Source organism: Taudactylus pleione, unplaced genomic scaffold, assembly GCF_031769625.1.
Source record: "Taudactylus pleione unplaced genomic scaffold, aTauple2 ptg000656l, whole genome shotgun sequence".
Taxonomy (NCBI): Eukaryota; Metazoa; Chordata; class Amphibia; order Anura; family Myobatrachidae; genus Taudactylus; species Taudactylus pleione.
Genome location: NW_028285058.1, coordinates 1,525 through 22,847, shown reverse-complemented (window position 1 = coordinate 22,847; position 21,323 = coordinate 1,525). Strand labels below are relative to the sequence as shown.

The 21,323-nt window shown below is 43.5% G+C and overlaps 1 protein-coding gene across 1 annotated transcript; it reads right to left on the bottom strand.

Moving 5' to 3' along the window:
• Positions 1–294: 294 nt before the first annotated feature.
• IRAK1 (interleukin 1 receptor associated kinase 1) lies at positions 295–18,170 on the bottom strand (the record flags this gene model as incomplete). The annotated part of the gene is made up of 5 exons (XM_088455484.1): positions 295–758; positions 1,377–1,502; positions 11,162–11,729; positions 12,558–12,782; positions 18,102–18,170. Coding segments are annotated over 5 exons (1,044 nt in total), but the record flags the coding sequence as incomplete, so codon positions are not given.
• Positions 18,171–21,323: the final 3,153 nt, after the last annotated feature.

Genomic DNA, 21,323 nt, shown 5'->3' with positions numbered 1-21,323 from the left:
TAAAACGCACAGTGGCTTCCACACCGTGAAAAACAAAAAACTGTACGGCAGTTGGACAGCACAGCGAAACATCTGACAAACAACTGTACAAAAACCCAAAAAACATAAAACTCAAAATTTATTGAGATAAATGAAAAAGCAGAGATACTCTGCACTCCCTACTACAGAGACCGGCCTGGTTGCCACCAGCTAGGGCACTGTACGTCATGGTTTTACCAATCTCTCCACCTAGAGAATCGTTGAACATCAGTAGTGCATTTAGTATGCGTTGCAGACCAATATAAACTATAGGGAGACAAAAAAAAGTAATTTATAGGACCATATAAAGCATAACGTTCTATTAAAACGAGACAATAAATAATAATATACAATCGTTCAATAATAAATACACAAGATGAAGGTTTGCCTGCTTTCCATAAGTGAAGTTCACACAGGCTCATTTAATAGAAGGGTCACTAGGAGCACAGTCCAGACGCCTTGTTTGTTTGAGCCTGAAATACTGCTTTCCTGGTCCATGGGTGGGAGCGACATCTCCTCCGATTTTAATAAAGCCACATTGACAATCATTTGATCTCGTACAAAAGTTCTGACTCTCCAAAGCAAAAAAACATTAGTAGCCAAGTGCAGGTCCTTTCTGTAGAATGAGAACTGGATGCTGGGAGTAGAATCCTTCTTATTCCTCAATATATCCTTACCAAGTAGCTAACTAGGAAAGTCATCACTTTCTTCTGGGGACCCTCGGGTCTCTGAATGGTGTTCTAGAGAACAATATAAAAGACATATAATTTATGCAATACTGCCCCCTAGCATATACTATGTAGAAAGATCTAGATCGAAGTATTAAGGGTTGTGGGGGAGGGGAGGAATCACTGTAACTAAATAAAGAAAGGTTATAACTGTTAAGTAGCCCTAAATATGGACCAAGACGGGTGGTTCTGGTTCTAATTTTTGCCTGAGCAGGTTAAGTGTATATTATTGACACCATCAAATAGCAAAACTTGCTCAACTGCGCAGTCCCTGACCGAAAACCAAACTATATTAAAGGGGGTATTACCACATTCCAGTATATAATTAAATATCCCAAAGTGTATTAAAAATGATCTGACGTTCTCCTGTGGTTTTATTTTTAAAATTTTCCTTTTTTTTTTTAAATTAATTTATTTTTAATTTACAGAAAAGGTGTAACTAGTAGAGACTAAAATGTATATGTAATGTGTACATTAAAGCAAAGACTGGCAAATAAGGTTTAAAAATATACTTATAGAGGTAATAATAGTGACCACTGTCAGAGCAGAGTAGTCTTAATAAATGAAGGGAACCTTCCGAGCAGTCAGCAGGAGAGAGAGTGGCGGCCAGAACTCTGCAAAGCTGGTTACCTGGACTTGTTCCAGAGTACAAGAGTTCTAGGCTGTTTATTTTCCCCTGGTCATACAGCGCCAGCTGCTCCACAAATCTCTGTTTGGCAGGATTCATGATGATCTGGTGATGTGGCAAGGAGATAGCTGGAAGAAGAATGGTGGAGTTTATCACACTACACAGAGGCATGCACTGGCTGTAAGCACCGACGCGATTCAGAAGCAAATAGTAATTTACAGAGGTGTCGGATCTCAGTGACTCACTGAAAAAGTCTCACAAAAAGAGACCCTTAGAGCCAACGGAGCTGGCTGTGCCCGTACGGAGCAGTTTCCCCTTAGTGTGGCTTCCAAACAAGTGTAAAAACAAATAAGCACATTAACCATAATCCATACACACACACACACCAGGATACATATAGAATATGAGCAGCACGGTGGCGTAGTAGTTAGCATTACTGCTTCACAGCAAGAAGTTCATTAGCTCAATTCATGTCGAAGGCCGTATGTGTGTGAAATTTGCATGTTCTCCCCGTGTTTGCGTGCGATTCCTCTGGGACACTGGAAAGTTAACCCTAGTGTATGTCACAGGCAATATGGATCGTAAGCGCCACTGCGATAAGGACTGATGTGAATGAAAAAATATTCTCTGCAAAGCGCTGCGTAATATGTGCGCTATATAAATAAAATCTATTAAATATAATATTAAATGTCTAACATATGCAAAATCACCAGTAATATTCAATTTAACTAGCCACAAATCCCCACGTGTTGTGAGTGTGGCTATATGCCGCACTTACAATGCTGCCTGACTTGCCAAAAGCATAGATCTCATGATTACATCACTACAGTGGAAGGAGCATAACAGAGTAATTACCCTAAGCAAGTCTGTATACTAATACAGGTACCACATACACATACAACCCGGCTGCATCAGTTATAAAGAGAATGCATGTATATTAGAACATCATTTATAGATAAGAGCCAAGGAGTTCTGTGTGTGTATAGTGCTGTGTATGTCCACTCAAACATGTGTGATTGGCCATAATAATTGACTCCATATATTAGATCATCATCCAGAATGTTGGAAAAGGCTGCACTGTGGACCGAGGAGGATTTCCCATGTGTCTGCTATTACTTGTATTATGTAATGTTATACATAGAGTACAAATTTCATAGGTGTTCTGCTTTCTCGGCTTCTGAACACAATGTGCTACTATCCGATAGCAAAACAAATGTACATGTAAGGATCACCTGAGCAGTAGCCATGGCATTAACACGGACAGCAGCTAATTGGTTAAAATGCAGAATAAAATGGTACTTGTTAATTATACTCGCGTCACTTGAAATCACCTCTCTGCTGGTCTCTGCCTCCTCCTGGCACCTCAAATCTCAGCAGCCCGTTGCTCCAATAAGGATAGCAATTTCCTGTGGACTTTTGCCCCAGATGCTAACAATGCTGTGTTGATTGGTTGACTGGTAGTGTTAATCAATTTGCATTGGGTTAGGTATGGGATCCCGACAATCAGAACCCTCCCCGTCCCACAGCCCAACTCTAGCCCCCCCCCTGCAGCCTAACCCTAACCCCCCTGCCCACAGTCTAAACCTAAACCTCCCCTGCCGCTGCCTAAACCTATCCCTTTCCCCTATCCCGTGGGCAGCACAGACGGTGTAATGGTTAGCGTTACTGCCTCACAGCACTGAGGTCATGGGTTCGATTCCCACTACGGCCCTAACTGTGTGTAGTTTGTATATTCTCCCTATGCTTGCATGGGTTTCCTCTGGGTGCTCCAGTTTCCTCCCACACTGCAAAAATATACTGGTAGGTTAATTGGCTCCCCTTCAAAATTGACTATAGTGTGTATGTTTGCGAGCATGTGGTAGGGAATGTAGATTGTAAGCTCCACTGGGGCAGGGACAGATGTGAATTGTAAGATATTCTCTGTAAAGCGCTGCGGAATATGTGTGCGCTATATAGATAACTGGTAATAAACTGGTAATAATAATAAATCCCTCCCGCAGCCTAGCCTTCCCGTAGTGCCCAACCCTAACCCTCTTCTCCCTGAAGCCTAACCCTCCTGTCCCTTGCAGCCTAACCTTAACCCCCCCCCCTAGTGCCTAACCCTGACCAAGACAACCAAATCCCTGCAATGGCAGCTTCTCAAAGTCCATGTTTCAAGTGGCGCCCATATAATCAACCCCTACCAAACAACATTACAATGCTCCTTCTTAGTAACGTTAGCATAAAATGCAGGCGTTAGAGCATTATAAAGAGGTTGTGTATAATTAAAATACATTTGAATGCACTTGTATGTAAAATAAACTGTAATAAACAAAAGTAAAGATGGGTGCAACAACAACAACAAAATAATAAACATCAATCATATTTAACACACAAATGTACAGTGGCTATAAAAGTATTCACCTATTTGCATTTATCACATTTACTTACGTCACGGAATGTGGTTGGATTTATTCTAGAATTATTACAAAATACTTTCATGTCAAACAGATTAAATAAAAAACGTAAGGCTTTTTCTTATTTATAAACAGACTAAAATACACCAATATAACCCTGGTGCAATCCGTGGTCTTCAGATGTCACATAATTCACGGACTGGATTCCATCTGTCTATAATTAAAGGGACTTTGGTTTAAATATATTTAGAACCGATAGTGAGAGGGAGGTTCCACGGCTGGTTCCTGTATTTCTATACAACGCTGAAGATCAAAGAGCAGGAAAAAAAGAGCTCATTGGAAAGCACCAATCAGGGGAAGTCTATATAAAATTTGAAAAACGTAATATCTACCACAGCAGGCCCATCATTCAAGAATGTGGTTTAGAACAGACTTCTGCCTTCCTATACTGCTCATCTGTACAAAGCAGGCACTTAGGGAGGCCACTGAGTCCTGTATTAACTGAAATAGAGTGTATGGTATTTTCATGGCAGAGATTAGATAAAGGGGTCCCATTTATTAATAATCGCATTTGCAATGTGATCTGGGCGCAATACTAGCACTCATGATGGCATTGCGGAATGTATGAATAAGCGCATGCAAGGACAGGGTCTCTGGTGCCGGGGATCCTGGGAATGCGTGGTCTACAGACCACACATGCTCTGCGCCCATTGCCAGGGAGGGTTCCTATGGAACCCTCTCCCGTTTAGTTTTGCGATATGTAGCCCAAAGGCTACAGCGGCTTACGCCATCTTCAGTGGTAAATCTGACAGCATCGCATCCCCCTTAGAAACCTATGGGGGTTGCGGCTGCTGGCGGAAATGAAGGGACCTCAGCAGACATTGGAGATATCTGCTGCCATCCCTCCTTAATACTGTACATTCAGGGGATACCAAGTATTTGGAGGAATAAGCAGCAAATATTTATGATAAATGGGCTTCAAAGTGTCAAAGGAGAGTCCCCTCTTTCAAACTAGGTGCCCCCATAGAAGTTATTGTTTGGTTATCAGTGTGGTCACCAGACAATACAGCAGTCAACTAAAGAAATCCAGGGATTGGGGGAAGATCTCCTCGATCCTGGCTTTCATGAGCTCAGTGCACCCACATTTGAAATGATGTAGCCCCTTCAGTGGTTATCGCCTGGCCGATCAGCAGACGATGACACCAGACTATTACTGGGTCAACATAAAGAGAAAAACAACAGTGGTCCCCTTATTTGACGCAATAGGTTTCCTAGTATTCGAAATGCTATGCCTTGTTGTGCTAACATACTACACTATCACATTACACATTGTGTGCATTTAATGTAAGATGGTGAAATCTAGAGAGAGAATAAAAATGCATATTTTTCCCAAGTGCAGATGGAATCCTGAAAACCTTCATTTGCTTATAGTTAATTTTCTTGCAATTTCAATTTATAAAAAAAAAAAAATTATTACTTTTTTTGCCCATTTTTGGTAGATTTTTATTTGTTGTAGCAGGAGCCTTCTGAAACTACAATGTGTAATTTACGTGGGCACTGCATAAAATAAAAAATGACCGATAGTAAAGTTGAAGTGTCACAAGCACAAAAACATGCTCAGTACAGGGGTGAGAAAACCCTCAGTGGCCAAGGGGTTAAACAGGAAACCAATGTCCTGGAGCAGCCCAGCCGAAGGGCCGACCTGAATCCCACTGAGGGAGCGTGTGTGTGTGTGTGTGTGTGCACGTGTGTGTGTGTGTTTTTTGATCAATGGAACAAATTCCCATATGAATAAATGCAGATTCCTCAATTTGAGAAAATGTATAAATGTCAAACTCGTAGAGCCATGGGAGATGCGGCCATGGCGGCAGTGAGGTAGGATGCTGGTTACCTGGGCTCTCCGGCTGCATACCTCCCAACATGACCCTCTCCAGGAGGGACACAATGCTCTGGTCCTGGACTTCCCTGGTAATTTATGATTGGTGGAGGCTCCAGAGGTGGGGCTGCAGCACAGACCAAAATTCAAATAGGGGAGTCACACCAACTGCCAGTGAGTGCCAGCCAGTGATGTTTGGCAGTGTGTGAAATGACAGTTGGTGTGACTCCCCTATTTGAATTTTGAACTGCGCTGCAGCCCCACCTCTTACCAGGCAAAGTCCAGGACCAGAGAATTGTGTCCCTCCTGGAGAGGGTCATGTTGGGAGGTATGCGGCTGTGCTCAGGGGCCGGGCGGCTGTCTGACTCCCTACACTTGAGGTGCACTCAGCGGAGGTGGCTGGTGGTGAATCCAGTGCTTGTAGTGGCCAGGAGACGCCATTACTCACTAGTGGCCTTAAGACTCCCTGCATCATGTGACCACGCCGGAGCTCGTCTGTGGCTGCTGTTGGCTGGAGATGGCCGTGAGACTCTTGGCTGCCTGCTGGAGCTGCAACACTTGCAGCTCTATACTCTCCTCCGTGTGCATGCTTCCTTCCTCTGCCTGGGCAGTGAAACAACCTTCAGAATATACACTGCATATACCCTGAGGACCTGGCTTCTACTTACCTTCTCCGCTGCCTATTTGTGCCCTATTAATACTATTCCTGCACAGTTCCCAGCTGTCAGCTTATTACTATTAATGTGGGAAAGACCAGTCAGGCTGCGGCTGCAGATGTTTTGCGAGCTCCACTACACCGCAGGCACCTTCAGACGGCACTGCTCCTGACCTTCTGGTACCAAATTCATCTGCTCCTGCACATTTGTCTGATTCACATGATGCTCCTGAGGTTACGCTGCAACAGGTCTGTGAATCCAAGTTATCCGATAAGATTGTGAAAGCACAGTCTGACCCCGGAGCATGTGGGGGAGGCTGAAACTAGGATCTCTACACTGGAGGGCTCACACACGCCGTTGAAAGCTTAAGTGGCGTCACTGGTCACCCAGATGCCTACAATTCAGAACATTTCAGATATGGGGGTCAGGTCTTAGACGCAACAATGTTCGGTTTTTGGGTCTGACCAGAAATGTTTCAGGATTAGAACCTTCCTCCTTTTCGGAGACCTGGCCGATTGATACCTGTGGCCGTGACTCTTTAGGTCTCAATTTGTGTTGAAACGGGCGCATCGCATCCCTATCAGGGCTTGGCTGCCTGGAGCTCCACCACATACTTTTATTGCCAAGTTTCCGCACTAAGATAGGGATTCAGTACTACGTCTAGTCCGTATTAAAGGACCATTGGAACGGAATGGTGTCCGAATATCTGTTTCCAGATTTCGCTGTGAACATTCAGAAAGATAGGGCTCAGTTCTTGCCAATTAAATATCGCCTTCGGGAGTTGAACCTGGCCTATGCTATGCTCTCCCCACCCAGGCTATGGGTTGAGGTGGATGGAGTATCAAAGTTCTTTGCAGCACTGCGTGAGGCTGGATTTACGTGCACCCGGGCAAAGACAATGACTGCAGACTGATTATTCCTTCTGCTGGGTTAGTTTCATATTTTCACACCTCCGACACGTAACTATACTGTATGAAGATGTCTCTGCGGTATATAACATGTACATCCTTAATCCCTACCGATGCCAAAATACTTGCAAAAATGTTGTCCTTAGGTTGAATTAAGTGATATTTACTATGGTCTCCCCAGAGCAGATCAGTTTTATGCCTGGGCAATCCACCTCATTGAATATCAGACGTCTCTTCATTCACATTCAGGCTGCCCATGGGGAGGAATCCTCCTCGGCTATTGTTTCTTTGGATGCAGCTAAGGCATTCGACTCCGTGGAGTGGCCTTTTCTGTGGGAAGTCATGAAAGGGTTTTTTTTTAAATCGGCCCAGTGTTTTTAAAGTGGGTGCAACTATTATATTGTGCTACGTGCGCCAGAGTATCCATTAATGGCTACATATCCCCCTCCTATGCTCTATCAAGGGGTACAATACAAGGGTGTCCCCTCTCCCAGATCTATGTGCACTGGCTATAGAACCGTTGGCCTGTCTATTGTGGCACACTCGGCGGTTGGGGGGGGCTAAAATTAGGGGACATAGTGTATAAGGTGACCTACTACTCTTTCTGTCTGAACATTCAATATCCATGCCAGATGTCCATCAGATGATGTCTAAGTTTGCTGGCCTTGCCATAAAATGGTAAAAGTCCCATATTCTTTCCCTTTGTGGATCCAGCGCTGTTTCTACATTGATACCTCTCCCCCTCCACTGGGTGGACAAGTTCGAATATTTAGGGATTTAAAAGGCAAAAACCAGATGTTGGAGTAAACTACTTCTTACTGTTACTGGTAGAGTTAACCTGGTTAAGATGGTGGTCCAATCTAAGCTAATTCTATGTTGCACCATCCGCCTATACATCTTCCAATGTTGTTATTCCGTAGAGTGAAGGGTCTGGTCTCCTTTCTGGTCTGGATGGATAGTTAGGTTTGTATTCACTACAAAATACCCACACTAGAGAAAAATCAGTCGGGGGGTTTAGCACTACCTTATTTTCGGTTCTATTATAATGCGGCTCAACTGTCACATTTGCGGCTTTAGTTTCAGGATACTTCAGTGGATGCTTTTCACACGTAACTAGTTGCCCAGGCGGTGCCAGGCCACACACCCTTACTAGCCCTGCTTAGCAGTAAGGAATATCGGTCAGTCTAGTTAATTATACAAGCTGTTAAAATTTGGGAATCAGTTCATAAGCTCCTGAGCTTCGTGGACATTGACCCTTATATTCCCCTATAGAATGCTAGGTCACTGCCAGAATTATACTTCCTTGAGGCTGGGACATTCTATGGAAGCAGAGGTGTGTCTACATTGAGACATATATATGAGGCCAACTTGATGAAATCATTTACTCAGTTACGTAGTGAATGTCAACTACCCCCCACAATATCTTGTGGTTATTTACAGTTCAGACATGCTATAATAGCACAATTTTTGGGGGTACCTCCCACTATACAAGACTCGCCACTTAAACTACTCTTATATAAGTTCCTGTAGAACCTTTTCCTGTCTGTATTCATATATAATGACTGCACATCACACTTCTGACCTACAACGTCTTAAACATAGAATTTAGAAGGATATTGGTCCCATGTGGAATGACTATTGGTCCTTGGCCCTGGGAAGTCGGTGGGAATCCATGGCCTCTATTAAATTCCAACGGATCCAATTATTCGTATTACACAGAACTTTTCGAACTCCCGAGCGTCTTCTTAAAATGTGGGTGTTCTCAGGAGACCTTTTGACATCTCCTTTGGACTTGCCCACAGGTACATAGTTAGTCTGTTTTAACATAAGCAGTTTGAACACTTGGTTCTTTGGCCAAAGATGCCTTAGACAATATGTTCTTAATTTATGCTCCTTGGTCAAGGTTGCATAGTGTATGAATTTGTATGGGCCCCAAGTTTCAGGCATGGATATCTCTAGTCAATACTACGGTGTCCCATGAACGACACCTATATGTGCCCAAAAACCTGAATCAAAATTTGACGGTATTTGGCAAAAGGTGGCTACAATCTAAATATCCGTAGATGTCGATTGAACATGTATCTGCATTATAACTACCAGCTTTAGTATACAGCCTAGGCACTTTTTCTTCTTTCGTGTCTATTGTTGTCGATTTTATGTGTTTATGGAGGTTCCTGCACCATTAGATCTGTAGAATTTATGTATCTATATGATTATTTGCTGGTTTTTGTTTTTTCTTTGTCTGATTCAATGTTCGATATGTTCTCCTTTAACCTGGGATAACTGTCTATGTACTGTAACATGTGCTGACTACATTGTATTTATGTTTTGTTTTCTTCTAGATTTTCTCTTTTGGTGTTTTGAGTGTTTATATTTATGTTTTGTTGTTTGATTTTTGAACACCAATACAAACTACTCAAAAAAAAATGTGTATAGAGATAACATCTGAGTATAATTACTAGTTATAAATATATTTCCATTTGAGCATTACACATAAAACATACGTGGGCAGTGGTTTGACCGCTGTAGCAGCAGTGATGGAATTTCCTACTGAATATGTTCTATTAGAGAGACCCTCTCACAGCTTTAAAACATTGCACACAGGACGGCTTTGAAACAGGTGCCCATGCAGCACAGCACAGCACAGGGGTCCATGCAGTGCAGTACAGCACAGGGGTCCGCACAGCACAGGTGCCCATGCAGCACAGCACAGGTATCCTGCAAGACAGGTTGCATTTTTTTTTTTTTTTTTTTTACTGGGACCGTACCATGAATTACCTGCAAAAATAATTTGCCATTCTTCCCGAGTGTACCAGGGTTTCAGGTAATGCAGAGGTATGTCATTTAATTTGCTGTCCATAATTATGGGCAGTAAACAAAAGTACCTATTTAATATAAAGGTCACAAATACTTAATGAAATTTGGTAAAATACAGATCTAATAAATTATATCCAGTATATTTCATGGCTAATCTGCCCATTTATACTGAAGAAATAAAATATTAGATATCAAACACTTACCAGGGGAATTCAATTAGGCGCTGGGTTTGCTGCACAGGGAAAGCCCGGAGCTATTCAATTAAACTGCATTTTCCCCGCACGGTAAACCAGGGGTTAACATGCGCTAACCCATAGACTCCACGCAAAGTTCTGGACTATATGGGTTTTCCCAGTGTTTAAAATGCAGAGTCTGCAATTTACCGCAGATTTTCATCTCGGGATTACTGTGCTGGGTTCGAATTGGGCAGTGCCGACAATTAGACGCGGGGTAAGTGGATATGCCCCTTAGGGCTAGACTGACTAAGCAAATCAGCACTTATATGAATTACAAAAACACTGCGCTCTGCACTTAATATTCGTGAAACTTTACATTTTGAAGTCAAAGCCGCCGCATTGTAAATCTAGCCCTTAAAAGTATATTTTAGTCTTGCTCTGGAAAAATTAATATTACCCATTAAATAGGTCTGTATTCTTCCATTATCATTTATGTATTTCTAACTCGTTTTGTTACAGTGGATGATCCTAAGTGCCACCTCTGGATGGGTATCCAGTCGACAATCAAACGGTCGACACATTCTGAATGTTGACAATCAAACGGTCGACATTTACCATGTCGACATATGTTTTGTTCATGACTGTTAGGGTTAGGCTAAAATAAAACAATTTCTTACATTTTTTTTTATTGTCTACATGTTTCTATTTAATCTTTTGTCAACTTAAATACAGAATGATGGTCGACATGTTGACCTATTGACTGTCGACATTCAGAAGCAGTCGATCTTTTGGTGTGGACCTATTCACTGTCGATCTTTCGTACCACACCCCTCTGGTTTCTCTTACAGCTCTTTCAATGATCGTAACACAAATTTATTCGAAACTACATTGTGGTGTTTTCGGGAATGTTGGCGTCACCAGTCTATATATAATTGGAGCACATTTTTATACGGCTTACCTTGTGACTCCGAGTCAGCGGTCACTAAGCTGCTTCCGCCTTGCATGGCCCCGGAGCCATAATCATTTCCAGCAAGAGAATTAGGGGTTGGCGATCGGTTGGAGGCTGAAAGAACTGTACTCCGACCCTGCAAGGCTGCTATCGGTGAGGTAGTGCCCGGAACATCCCCGCTCCTAGGTTCCTCCTGTGAGGCAGTGCCGTGAGAAAACTCAGGGACACTTTCGTCACTTTCCACAGGTATATTTGGAGTCCTCTGAAAGGTCCTTAGGCTTCCACTGGAAGATACACTGCAAAAACTGCCCAACTTGTCATCATATCGGGAGACATATGGGCTGTAAGGCCGGACGCTGCCTAATGGCGGAGGAGTATCAGCCAGGAAGCCGCCTGGGGGGAATTTGTCAGTATTTTCCTGAGGTGTAAGTATAGAGTCCTGCAAACTGGAGAGGAGATCCAAAACCAGGGGAAATGAATCATGCATGGCAGAAGCAGGCGGCTGTACATTATTGTCGTGCCCCAAAATCCCCGGTGACGGCAAGAGCTCCTGCAACCTTTTAAGGTCATTGAACACCTAAAAATCCAAAGTAAAAAAAAAAATAAACTAAACCAGTGAAAACAAGGACAATAATTTTAGTCCTCATGACAAACCTAACACTTAAAGGGGGAATGTATACACACTGCTACAATGGTACAATGCATCTTATCAATAGGAACTGCCATAATACTTTCTTGCTTGTCCAATAGACCCCCCCACCCCCCCACACACACATTTTTGCTGCATGTTAGCTCAGCTCCTGAACAGAAGCGCACATAACTTGAAAGTTGTTTAAAGTTTCCACCTATAATGAATATGTTTTACTATTTTGGTGTGTGATAATTATTGTTGTTTCGTATTGTTTGTTTTATTGTATTGTTCAGCTGCAATACATTTTCAATAAAAAATTCTTAAAAGAAAAAAAGATTCCACATATGAAACACAAATTTATTGGCGTCTATGTGCTGACTGTACAATGTACCTTCTCTGTGTGCCAACAAAGATGTTACTTTATCCAGGATGAAGATTTTGTTTTTGCCCTTCTTGTAGGGAAGCCGACTACCCAGGAAATGGGTCTTATCTCCCAAATCTCCTACACTATTTGTCCATTGCCGTGACTCCCTTTCCCACAGCTGATAGATATATTATAATTATATGTATGTGTATATATATATATATATATATATATATATATATATATATATATATATATATATATATAAAATTCACCATATAAAGAAACTCAATGTTAAAATTGACAATTGTTGTGCTCTTTTTAGAATCACTTCTCTGGCCCTTCATTCTCCTAGCTAGCTATTAAAAGCGAGAGCAAGCACGTGTGAGAGTCAATATAAAACAAGTTACCTCCACCATACTGGGACGTTTCTTCTGCCGTCCCAGGCACCGACATGCCAGCAAACAAAGCTCTTGAGCGACCTCTACAGGTATGTGTCCTACCCGAGAGTCTAGGTGATATTGGCAGATGCGAGACGCTGCCCTAGACATCTTTGCTTCTGCGACTTTAGTGGCTCCTTGCACAGAACTGGACACGGCCTCCTTATCACTTTCCTCTTCCTGAACAATGTCTTTCTGTGAAGAAGAAAGCAGGCACATTGTATACGTGCATAGAGTTGAACAAGGAAACTACTACTGAACCAGATATGAGACTACACCAGTTTTATAGACACCTCTAACCAAACTCAAACAGCATCTTCCTCTATTATAATAAAATATATTATCGGGGACTACTAAAAAAGCCTTCTGCAAACAGAAAGTGCTCACGTTTGGTCCGTCTTCATCCGAAACTCCTAACAATTAAATTCCTATTTTTTTTGGACCTGTCAGGAAATTCGATTATCTGATGGTTTATGATGACTTTTTCTAATGATTAGTAACACAAGCTAAAGCTGGCCACTCTACAGGTGCCCATCCACTAGACGATTTATGTGAGCGATTGAACGATAATGATATCGTTCATAAATCGTTTGCAAAAATCTCTAAACAACCAGCGATGCGCGTGCCCACTGGTTGTTTAGACATCTATCATCGGGCAAACATGCTGGAGAACCTGACGATAACGTCAGGTTGAGCATGTTTGCAGATGATTGATGAGCCTGCATTGAACGACTGCTCGTTCAGTGCAGGCTCATCACAGACTGACAAACGACTGCATGATTACAATGTCGTAATTGTGCAGTCGTTTTCATGTCTTCTAGTGGATGGGCACCTTTATGCACGGACTACTGCAATCTCTCCCATTCATCCCATTTTCTCCTCTAACTAAGCAGCTTATGGTGCATACACACGGTCAGATTTTTCCTTCAGATATGAACGATAACGATTTAAAAATCGTTCAGTCGTTCATATCTGAAGGAAAATCGTTCATATCTGACATGCCTGAACGATGGACGATCAACGATGCGCGTTCCCGATGGTCAGATAACGATTTCTGACATCTGATGTGTTTGCAGTCAGACTTGGATGATTCCATTCATTTTAATGCAGTCAAAAATCGTTCAATCGTTCAAATCGTTCAAAACTTTGGTCAAATCGTTCAAATCGTTTAATCGTTCATCTGACAAGTCTGACAAATCTGACCGTGTGTATGCTCCATAAGACAGCCTCCTCCAACAATCTCCACTAACTCCCATTGGCTAATCTGCGGTTATGGCTTCTCGTCATTCGCTGCTTCACTTACACAGACCTTCTGCTTACATTTAAAGCAACCACTCTCCTTCGTACAACTCGTGTTATACCTTCCCCTGTTCCAATGCGCCTTATATGCTGCGTAGCTCCGCTTCCTGTATGCCCCCTTTCCTACAGTAGCTTAGGGTTTGCTACTAATGTATCTGTCATACAGCTGTAAGGCACATGTTGGGGATTATTTAATAAGGTGCAAGATTTAAAAATTGTGCGCTCTCTGCTGCGGAATTTAAGGCAGTGATTTGGATTTTTCTAACCGCAAAACCAGCCGCGTTGGGCTGCATTATATATTTTCCAATAAGGAAACTGCCCGCAATCCCATACCATGCATTACATGTTTTGGGGGTTTCCTCCCTGCAACCCAACCGAAATAGAACAGCTTGTTCAGCGACTAGAATACTTCAGTCTAGGAACGGGGTGGGCAATGTGTGCCCCTCCAGTTGCTGTAGAGCTACACATCCAGGCATGAAACATGAAGCAGGGTATGCTGTGATGTGTAGTTCAACAGCAGCTGGAGGGCAGATTATTGCCCACCTCTGTCCTAGGAGAAAATCCATAAAAGTTTTGGGAAGCCCTGACAGCTGTAAGCAGACTACAATAACTTATTGGTGCCTGTACTCAGTTTATTGAATGATTGGGGGGTATAACTGGACTAGATGGATATCCCCCTTTGAAATCCAGAATGTCTATTTGGTTGCTGAAGTTTCTATCAGCCTATGTGCCATAGACTGATAACACTCCATATCTTGTCCTGCAGTGGAAACAGACATTCAATCTTCACTGTAGGGTAAACACTTGGGTGTAACCAGCAAGCGGCTGAAGCCCTGGTACTTGGCACTAGTTCACTAGAGGTGCAAGTGGGAGAGAAAAAAACAAAACCATATACTAGCTACCAAAATGTGCTGCTCTTACTATACGGATCTTCTGAATGGTTGTGCTTCTTATACCAGCTATTTAATGGAGTCCGTACTGTATACTGCCCACCAGCTTAGTCTCTGCTTTGTATAATGGTCACCAGGAACGGAAGCAATTATGTTTTTGTACAGCAGAATGTGATTTGCTGCACGTACTGGCTATAGGAATGGTTTATGTATTCTATATTATCCAGCAGAATAGGTTATTTTGTACCTGGCCACCAGAATAGCTTTGGTGTCTGTGTTGTATATGGGGGCAGGGGGCGGAGCCAGGGCCCTCAAGTCACACCCAGCTGCTCTCACCTCTGTGAATTTCCTGGAGGGACCGTATTCAAAGTAGGAAAGTATGGCTTTGTTTGATGGCCACTAGGATAGGTTATTACAATTGCCACAATGAGTCGTTTCGTAATCACAATAGGCTTTGCTTTGCATACTAGACACCAAAATGGGTTTTGCTTTGTATAGTAGCACCTAAATGGGCTCCACTTTGCACATTAGCAACAATTATTGGGCTGGGCCTCTACTTATGCCGGGTACACACTAGACTATGTCATCCGATCCGGCGGAGCGGACAACATATTGAGCGCAGTGTACCCGCTATGTCGCTGACGACTCAACATCACCCGTCGGACCTGTGGCAGGTCCAAAGGGTGATATCGTCAGCGGGGGTCGTGCTGCCGAATGCAGCATGGCCCCCACTGTCGCTGCCGGCATCGGCAAGTTTGTATGCACTTGTCGATGCCGGCATCCACGCCGGGTCCCGCTGCACAAGACATCGGGCTGGGCACACATCCAGTGTTCTCCCCAGAAAATTTTTCCAGCCGGGTGGCATCCAAAAGTAGCCGGGTGGGGGCCTTCGCAATTATGCGCAAGCCGGGAAAAGGGGCATCTCCCTTACCAATCCAGCCAGACAGGTCTCAGGCTGCTCCCCCACTGGCTCTCAGTCAAAATTGCCCATTACACAGTGCCCCCTGTAGTTTTCCCCTTTATGCATTGCCCCCTGGCTGAAATAGTGCCCCTATGTATTGTCCCTAGACTGGCCCCTTATGTAGTGCCCCTAAGCTTATATAGAGCCCCCAGACTGGTCCCTTATGCAGTGCCCCCAGGTTTAATAGTGTCCCTTATGCAGTGCCCCCAGAGTGGTCCTGGCCCCAGCCCAGCACTTACCTTTACATGCTGGCCGCTCCCTCGCGCTAACTGGATCTAACTAGATCCAGCAGGTGCGCGGGGCAGGCTCCTCACGTCGCGGGTGACGTCATGATGTCACCCGCGCAGTGCATCACTGGGAACGCTGGCCTCTGAAGCGATCGGAGGCTTCTTTAGCCTAGGGTCACTTCCGAGGCCAGCGTTCCACAGCGGGGGTGGGCGGGGAAATGTGCCAGGCGGAAGGCTGTTTCTGCCGGGCGATGCGCCCGCAGTAAACAGCCTGGGGAGAACACTGACATCGTTAAGGGTGTACCCAGCTTTAAACTAATCTTGCTTTTTTTTTTTTTTTTAAACCTTTCCAGACTGTATAAATCCCAAATCCCCAACATCTGGAATTGGCTCCTATATCACACAAGGCTGGAGGCTGAGAATTTGTGATGCAACCCAAAGCCGACGATCAGTCATTTGTTTAATTAATCTAATTTGCAATAGATGACAAAGCTGATGGATGTAACTATAAAGCCACAGCAAATGGGATTTCCAAACTAATATCCCAATTCACATGGCAAAATGTTATCAGATACTTTGCTGATAATATAAAAAGAAGCTTATATTAACCTTTTTCAGTGACATTAGGGTAAGCCTGCACTCAACTTATGGTGCCACTGCTGTTAATCATACTATGTACAGCACATTCTCTTGCCCATCCCACCCTTATGTGTCCTAAAGACAGATATCCCCTCCACCACATCACTTAGAGATGTAGTAAGCCTTGAAAAGTGATAAAGTACCAACCAATCAGCCCCTACCCAGTTAGAAATTAATGGTTCTGTATATTTTGAGGAGTGTTAAAATGTCAAATGGGGGAGTGAGCGGTGAGGTATGATGAGGGCAGAGTGAGCTGGCGGGGTGGGTGGGGGAGGGCAGAGTGAGCTGGCGGGGTGGGTGGGGGCAGGGTAGTAGAGAGCCCGGACGGGCCCAGGTGAAGGGGGTGTGGCCTACTCATGGGAGGCGTGGCCACGTCCCTTTGTGCTAAAGAAAAAATAAATACTTTTGCTGCGCGCTGGGCAGAGGGGCGCTGTGAGCTCCTCAGCCAGGCGCAAAGCCAGAGGGGGGCGCGATCAGTTTGATCGCTCCCCCCCACAGGCATAGGAGACTGTTGTGCTGCTGTGTGGGGGGGAGGAGTGAGGGAGGGGAAGAGTGGCGCTGGACCCGGGCCCCCGCTTGGCCCCTCTAGCAAGCCCGGGCAAATAGTACCCGCCCCCCCCCCCTCTTGGGGCCCCTGGGTGGGGTAGGAGCAATGAGCTTCAGGCTGAGCAGTGAAGTGTGATGTGGCAATGAAACAGCTTTTAAGGGGGCTTCTAGAGAGATGTGGAGGGAGCGGGCAATCAGAGAGATACGGAAGAAGGAGGCGGTGAGAGAGCTACACTCCCACATCACTGGTCACTCCCCCACATCACTAGCCACACCACCGCCTTGCTGGTCACACCCCCTGCGGTAGCTCACAATAGGCCCATGAGAACCTTTTTCTGGCAGTAATTGGCATAATTTTTACATGTTTAACATGCCAACAGTGACTATGTCGACAAACTGTGGCACGGCCATGCAGCTGTTCCGGCAGGCGGTTGCGGAAGTAGGTACCCTAAAAACCAGCAGCTGCGGCTAATGTTGCGGGTTGCTGCTGTATGTCTATCCCTACTGTCAGCATTTCACCAAATGTCGGCATTTCACGTGTTGACATTTATGATGCAGACACTGAACATGTCGAAATTTTGCAGGTGTCACAATTTCATCAACATTGTGACCGTCAGCGTGCTGACCGCATCCTGAATATAATAGAATATAATTGCAATAAATCAGTTTTAAAAAGACAAAATAGAAGATGGTATAGATGAAAGATGAATTAGGACGTGACGCCATGACTAGCGTGCCCACTAAACAGATGCGGCACTGGGAATACTGATGCGTCATACAGGTTTTTCCGCCTATGGGAATAAAAGCTGCTGCTGTTTGGTTTCCAGGCACCATATTAATAATTGATCAATTAAAACTTCACAGCATTTTTTTCGGCATTGAAACCTTTTTTTATGCTCTTTACAATTTGAAGAAATCCATGAAACAGGTTTAAAACCATATTACATCTTACCAGATACTTAGTGTGAGAATTGCTATCGCTATCTATGGCTTTTCTTCCCGTTAGAACTTCCAGTAAGACCTAATGAAGACAAGAAAAGGACATAGAAAGTGATGAGCAACAAGGAGCGTACACACGAGGAGCCAGATGTACTAAGCTCTGGAAAGTGATAAATTGGTGAGTGAAAATGATAGGAGCTGATTGGTTGGTAGTTTATGAAACACAGCCTGTAACATGTCAGTTAGGAGCGGAGTGGCTGGTAGTTTATCACTTTCCAGAGCTTAGTACATCTCCCCCCATGAGAGTTAAATGCGGCTAGTGGTTAACTATGATTAATACACAGTCCTATCAATTCATGTATCTAAAGGCAAATTACAAAAGGGCAGATGTACTAAGCTCTGGAAAGTGATAGATTGGGGAGAGTGATAAACTACCAATCAATCAGCTCCTAGCTGTAATTTTTCAAACACAGCCTGTAACATGACAGTTAGGAGCTGAATGGCTGGTAGTTTATCACTCTCCACTTTATCACTTTAAAGAGCTTAGCACATCTCCCCCAAAGTATGAAGGTCAAAGGGAAAACATGAAACGCATTAGTTAAAGAGCAGATCACTCCTAAACCAACAGGGGGACTAGGACGACAATGGAATGTGAAGGGAACACACACAAGGTTGCAGGACAGAAGCATGATCGCTCATGAGATACAGGTCAGTCCTGAGTGTGCTTATGCAGTGCAGAATAAGGAAGTGTCTCTAACAGATGTCACCCTGACACTCACTGCAGCTTTCAGGCCCAAGCTCAATCACCGTAGTATATTATACCAGGGCCCCCTTCACTTTAAACAAATCCCCTTCTGACTCTCCAGTGGGTGATGCTCTTTTTATGTTGTGTTGAGGGTCACACTATTATATACACGGATTGGTAATACTTTATCTTGAAGTTTTGTCAGGCTACAGAGACTAGTCCCTTGTTAACCCTTTCCCCTTCCATCTTCTGTACCCCCTCACCTATGCTTTAAAAAAAATGTTCAATATTCATTGATGGTAAAAAAACCAAAAATATACTATGGGCCATATCCAATTAGCCGCGGTAAATTACCACGGCTAATTAGCTCGCCCGAGGCTATCCAATTAGCCCCAACGGCACTTATCAGGGTTCTTTTTTCGGGACACATTAGTGTCCCGAAAAATAATCCAAGATAAGTGCCGTTTTCTTGCCCAAAAAAAAAGGAGAGAACACATAGGTCCGCGAGATTATCGCGGCTCCTATGTGTTAACGGGCGAACTATCCTATTATTTCGCCCGAAATAATAGGATAAGGAGAAAAAAAAATATCGGTGAAAATCGGGGATAATCGGTGAAAAATCCCTGTTTTTCGCCGATCGCGGGGATCAATTAGCGCCCGAACAGTGTTCGGGGCTAATTGGATATGGCCCTATATCTCTATATACAGAGAGGCCATAAATAAACGTTTCACAGTGTACATCGCCATATTCCCCTCTACAGGAGACTTTTTGCACTAATAGGTTTTTCCGCAGAATCCTTCTTCCCATGGCCTAATTCGTCTCACTACCAAATTTGGTGACATTCATTAGATCAGAAAGTCAAATTTGGTGACATTTTGATCATTAGATCATGCTACACCCTGTATATAAACACATACATAGGGTAATGAATGCAATCTTTATTTGTTTCTGAAAAGGCATTTGTTTTTCAAAACATTAATTTGGGGCTCATTTGCTCAACCATCCATCCAGCCGGCGGCCATTTTCAAGCATGCCATTTAAAGGGAATCGGTGTTTAATGCCGGCGGCCACCAGCAGAACCCCGATGGACCTCATTCCTGACTGGGGCTGGTAAGTAACCTAACCCTCCTATCTCCCCCCCATCCCTAATCCTCCCTTAGTGGTGCATAACCCTAACCTCCCCTCGTTAGTGCCTAAACCTAACCCCGCCCTCCCCGCACCCTAACCCTCCCGAGGGGTGCCTAACCCTAAGACCTCCCCGGGCTCCCTAAACCTTCCCATCCTCCCCCCCGTGCATGGCTAGACGCTAAAACACCCGGCTTACCTTTGTTCGGTATGCCAGGTGTCTGTAATTTGTAGTGGGGCTGATGATAGGCGGATAGGCGTTGGGATTTCCACGCCTATCTATAGTCCCGTCGGGTTGTCAGTATCGGGATATCGGTGGGCGGGATAGCGCCCGCTGGTATCCTAACTGCATCCCATTAAAAGACGAGGAGTTGTAACTGGATTCGGACTGGATTTTGGCCAACTTTCTAACCTTAAATAATCCATGTTTTCACTCCCTTGCATCCATCCTTTTGCAATTTAACCTGGAAATCTACCCATTGCATACCATAGTCTATTATTACTATTGTTACCTGGTAAATCTACCCATTGCATACCATAGACTATTATTACCTGGTAAATCTATCCATTACATACCATAAACTATTATTACTATTGTTACCTGGTAAATCTACCCATTGCATACCATAGACTATTATTACTATTGTTACCTGGTAAATCTACCCATTGCATACCATAGACTATTATTACTATTGTTACCTGGTAAATCTATCCATTACATACCATAGACTATTATTACTATTGTTACCTGGTAAATCTACCCATTGCATACCATAGACTATTATTACCTGGTAAATCTATCCATTACATACCATAAACTATTATTACTATTGTTACCTGGTAAATCTACCCATTACATACCATAGACTATTATTACTATTGTTACCTGGTAAATCTGCCCATTACATACCATAGACTATTATTACTATTGTTACCTGGTAAATCTATCCATTGCATACTATAGACTATTATTACCTGGTAAATCTACCCATTACATACCATAGACTATTATTACTATTATTACCTGGTAAATCTATCCATTACATACCATAGACTATTATTACTATTGTTACCTGGTAAATCTACCCATTGCATACTATAGACTATTATTACCTAGTAAATCTATCCATTACATACCATAGACTATTATTACTATTGTTACCTGGTAAATCTACCCATTGCATAGCATAGACTATTATTACTATTGTTACCTGGTAAATCTACCCATTACATACCATAGACTATTATTACTATTGTTACCTGGTAAATCTATCCATTACATACCATAGTCTATTATTACTATTGTTACCTGGTAAATCTACCCATTGCATACTATAGACTATTATTACCTGGTAAATCTATCC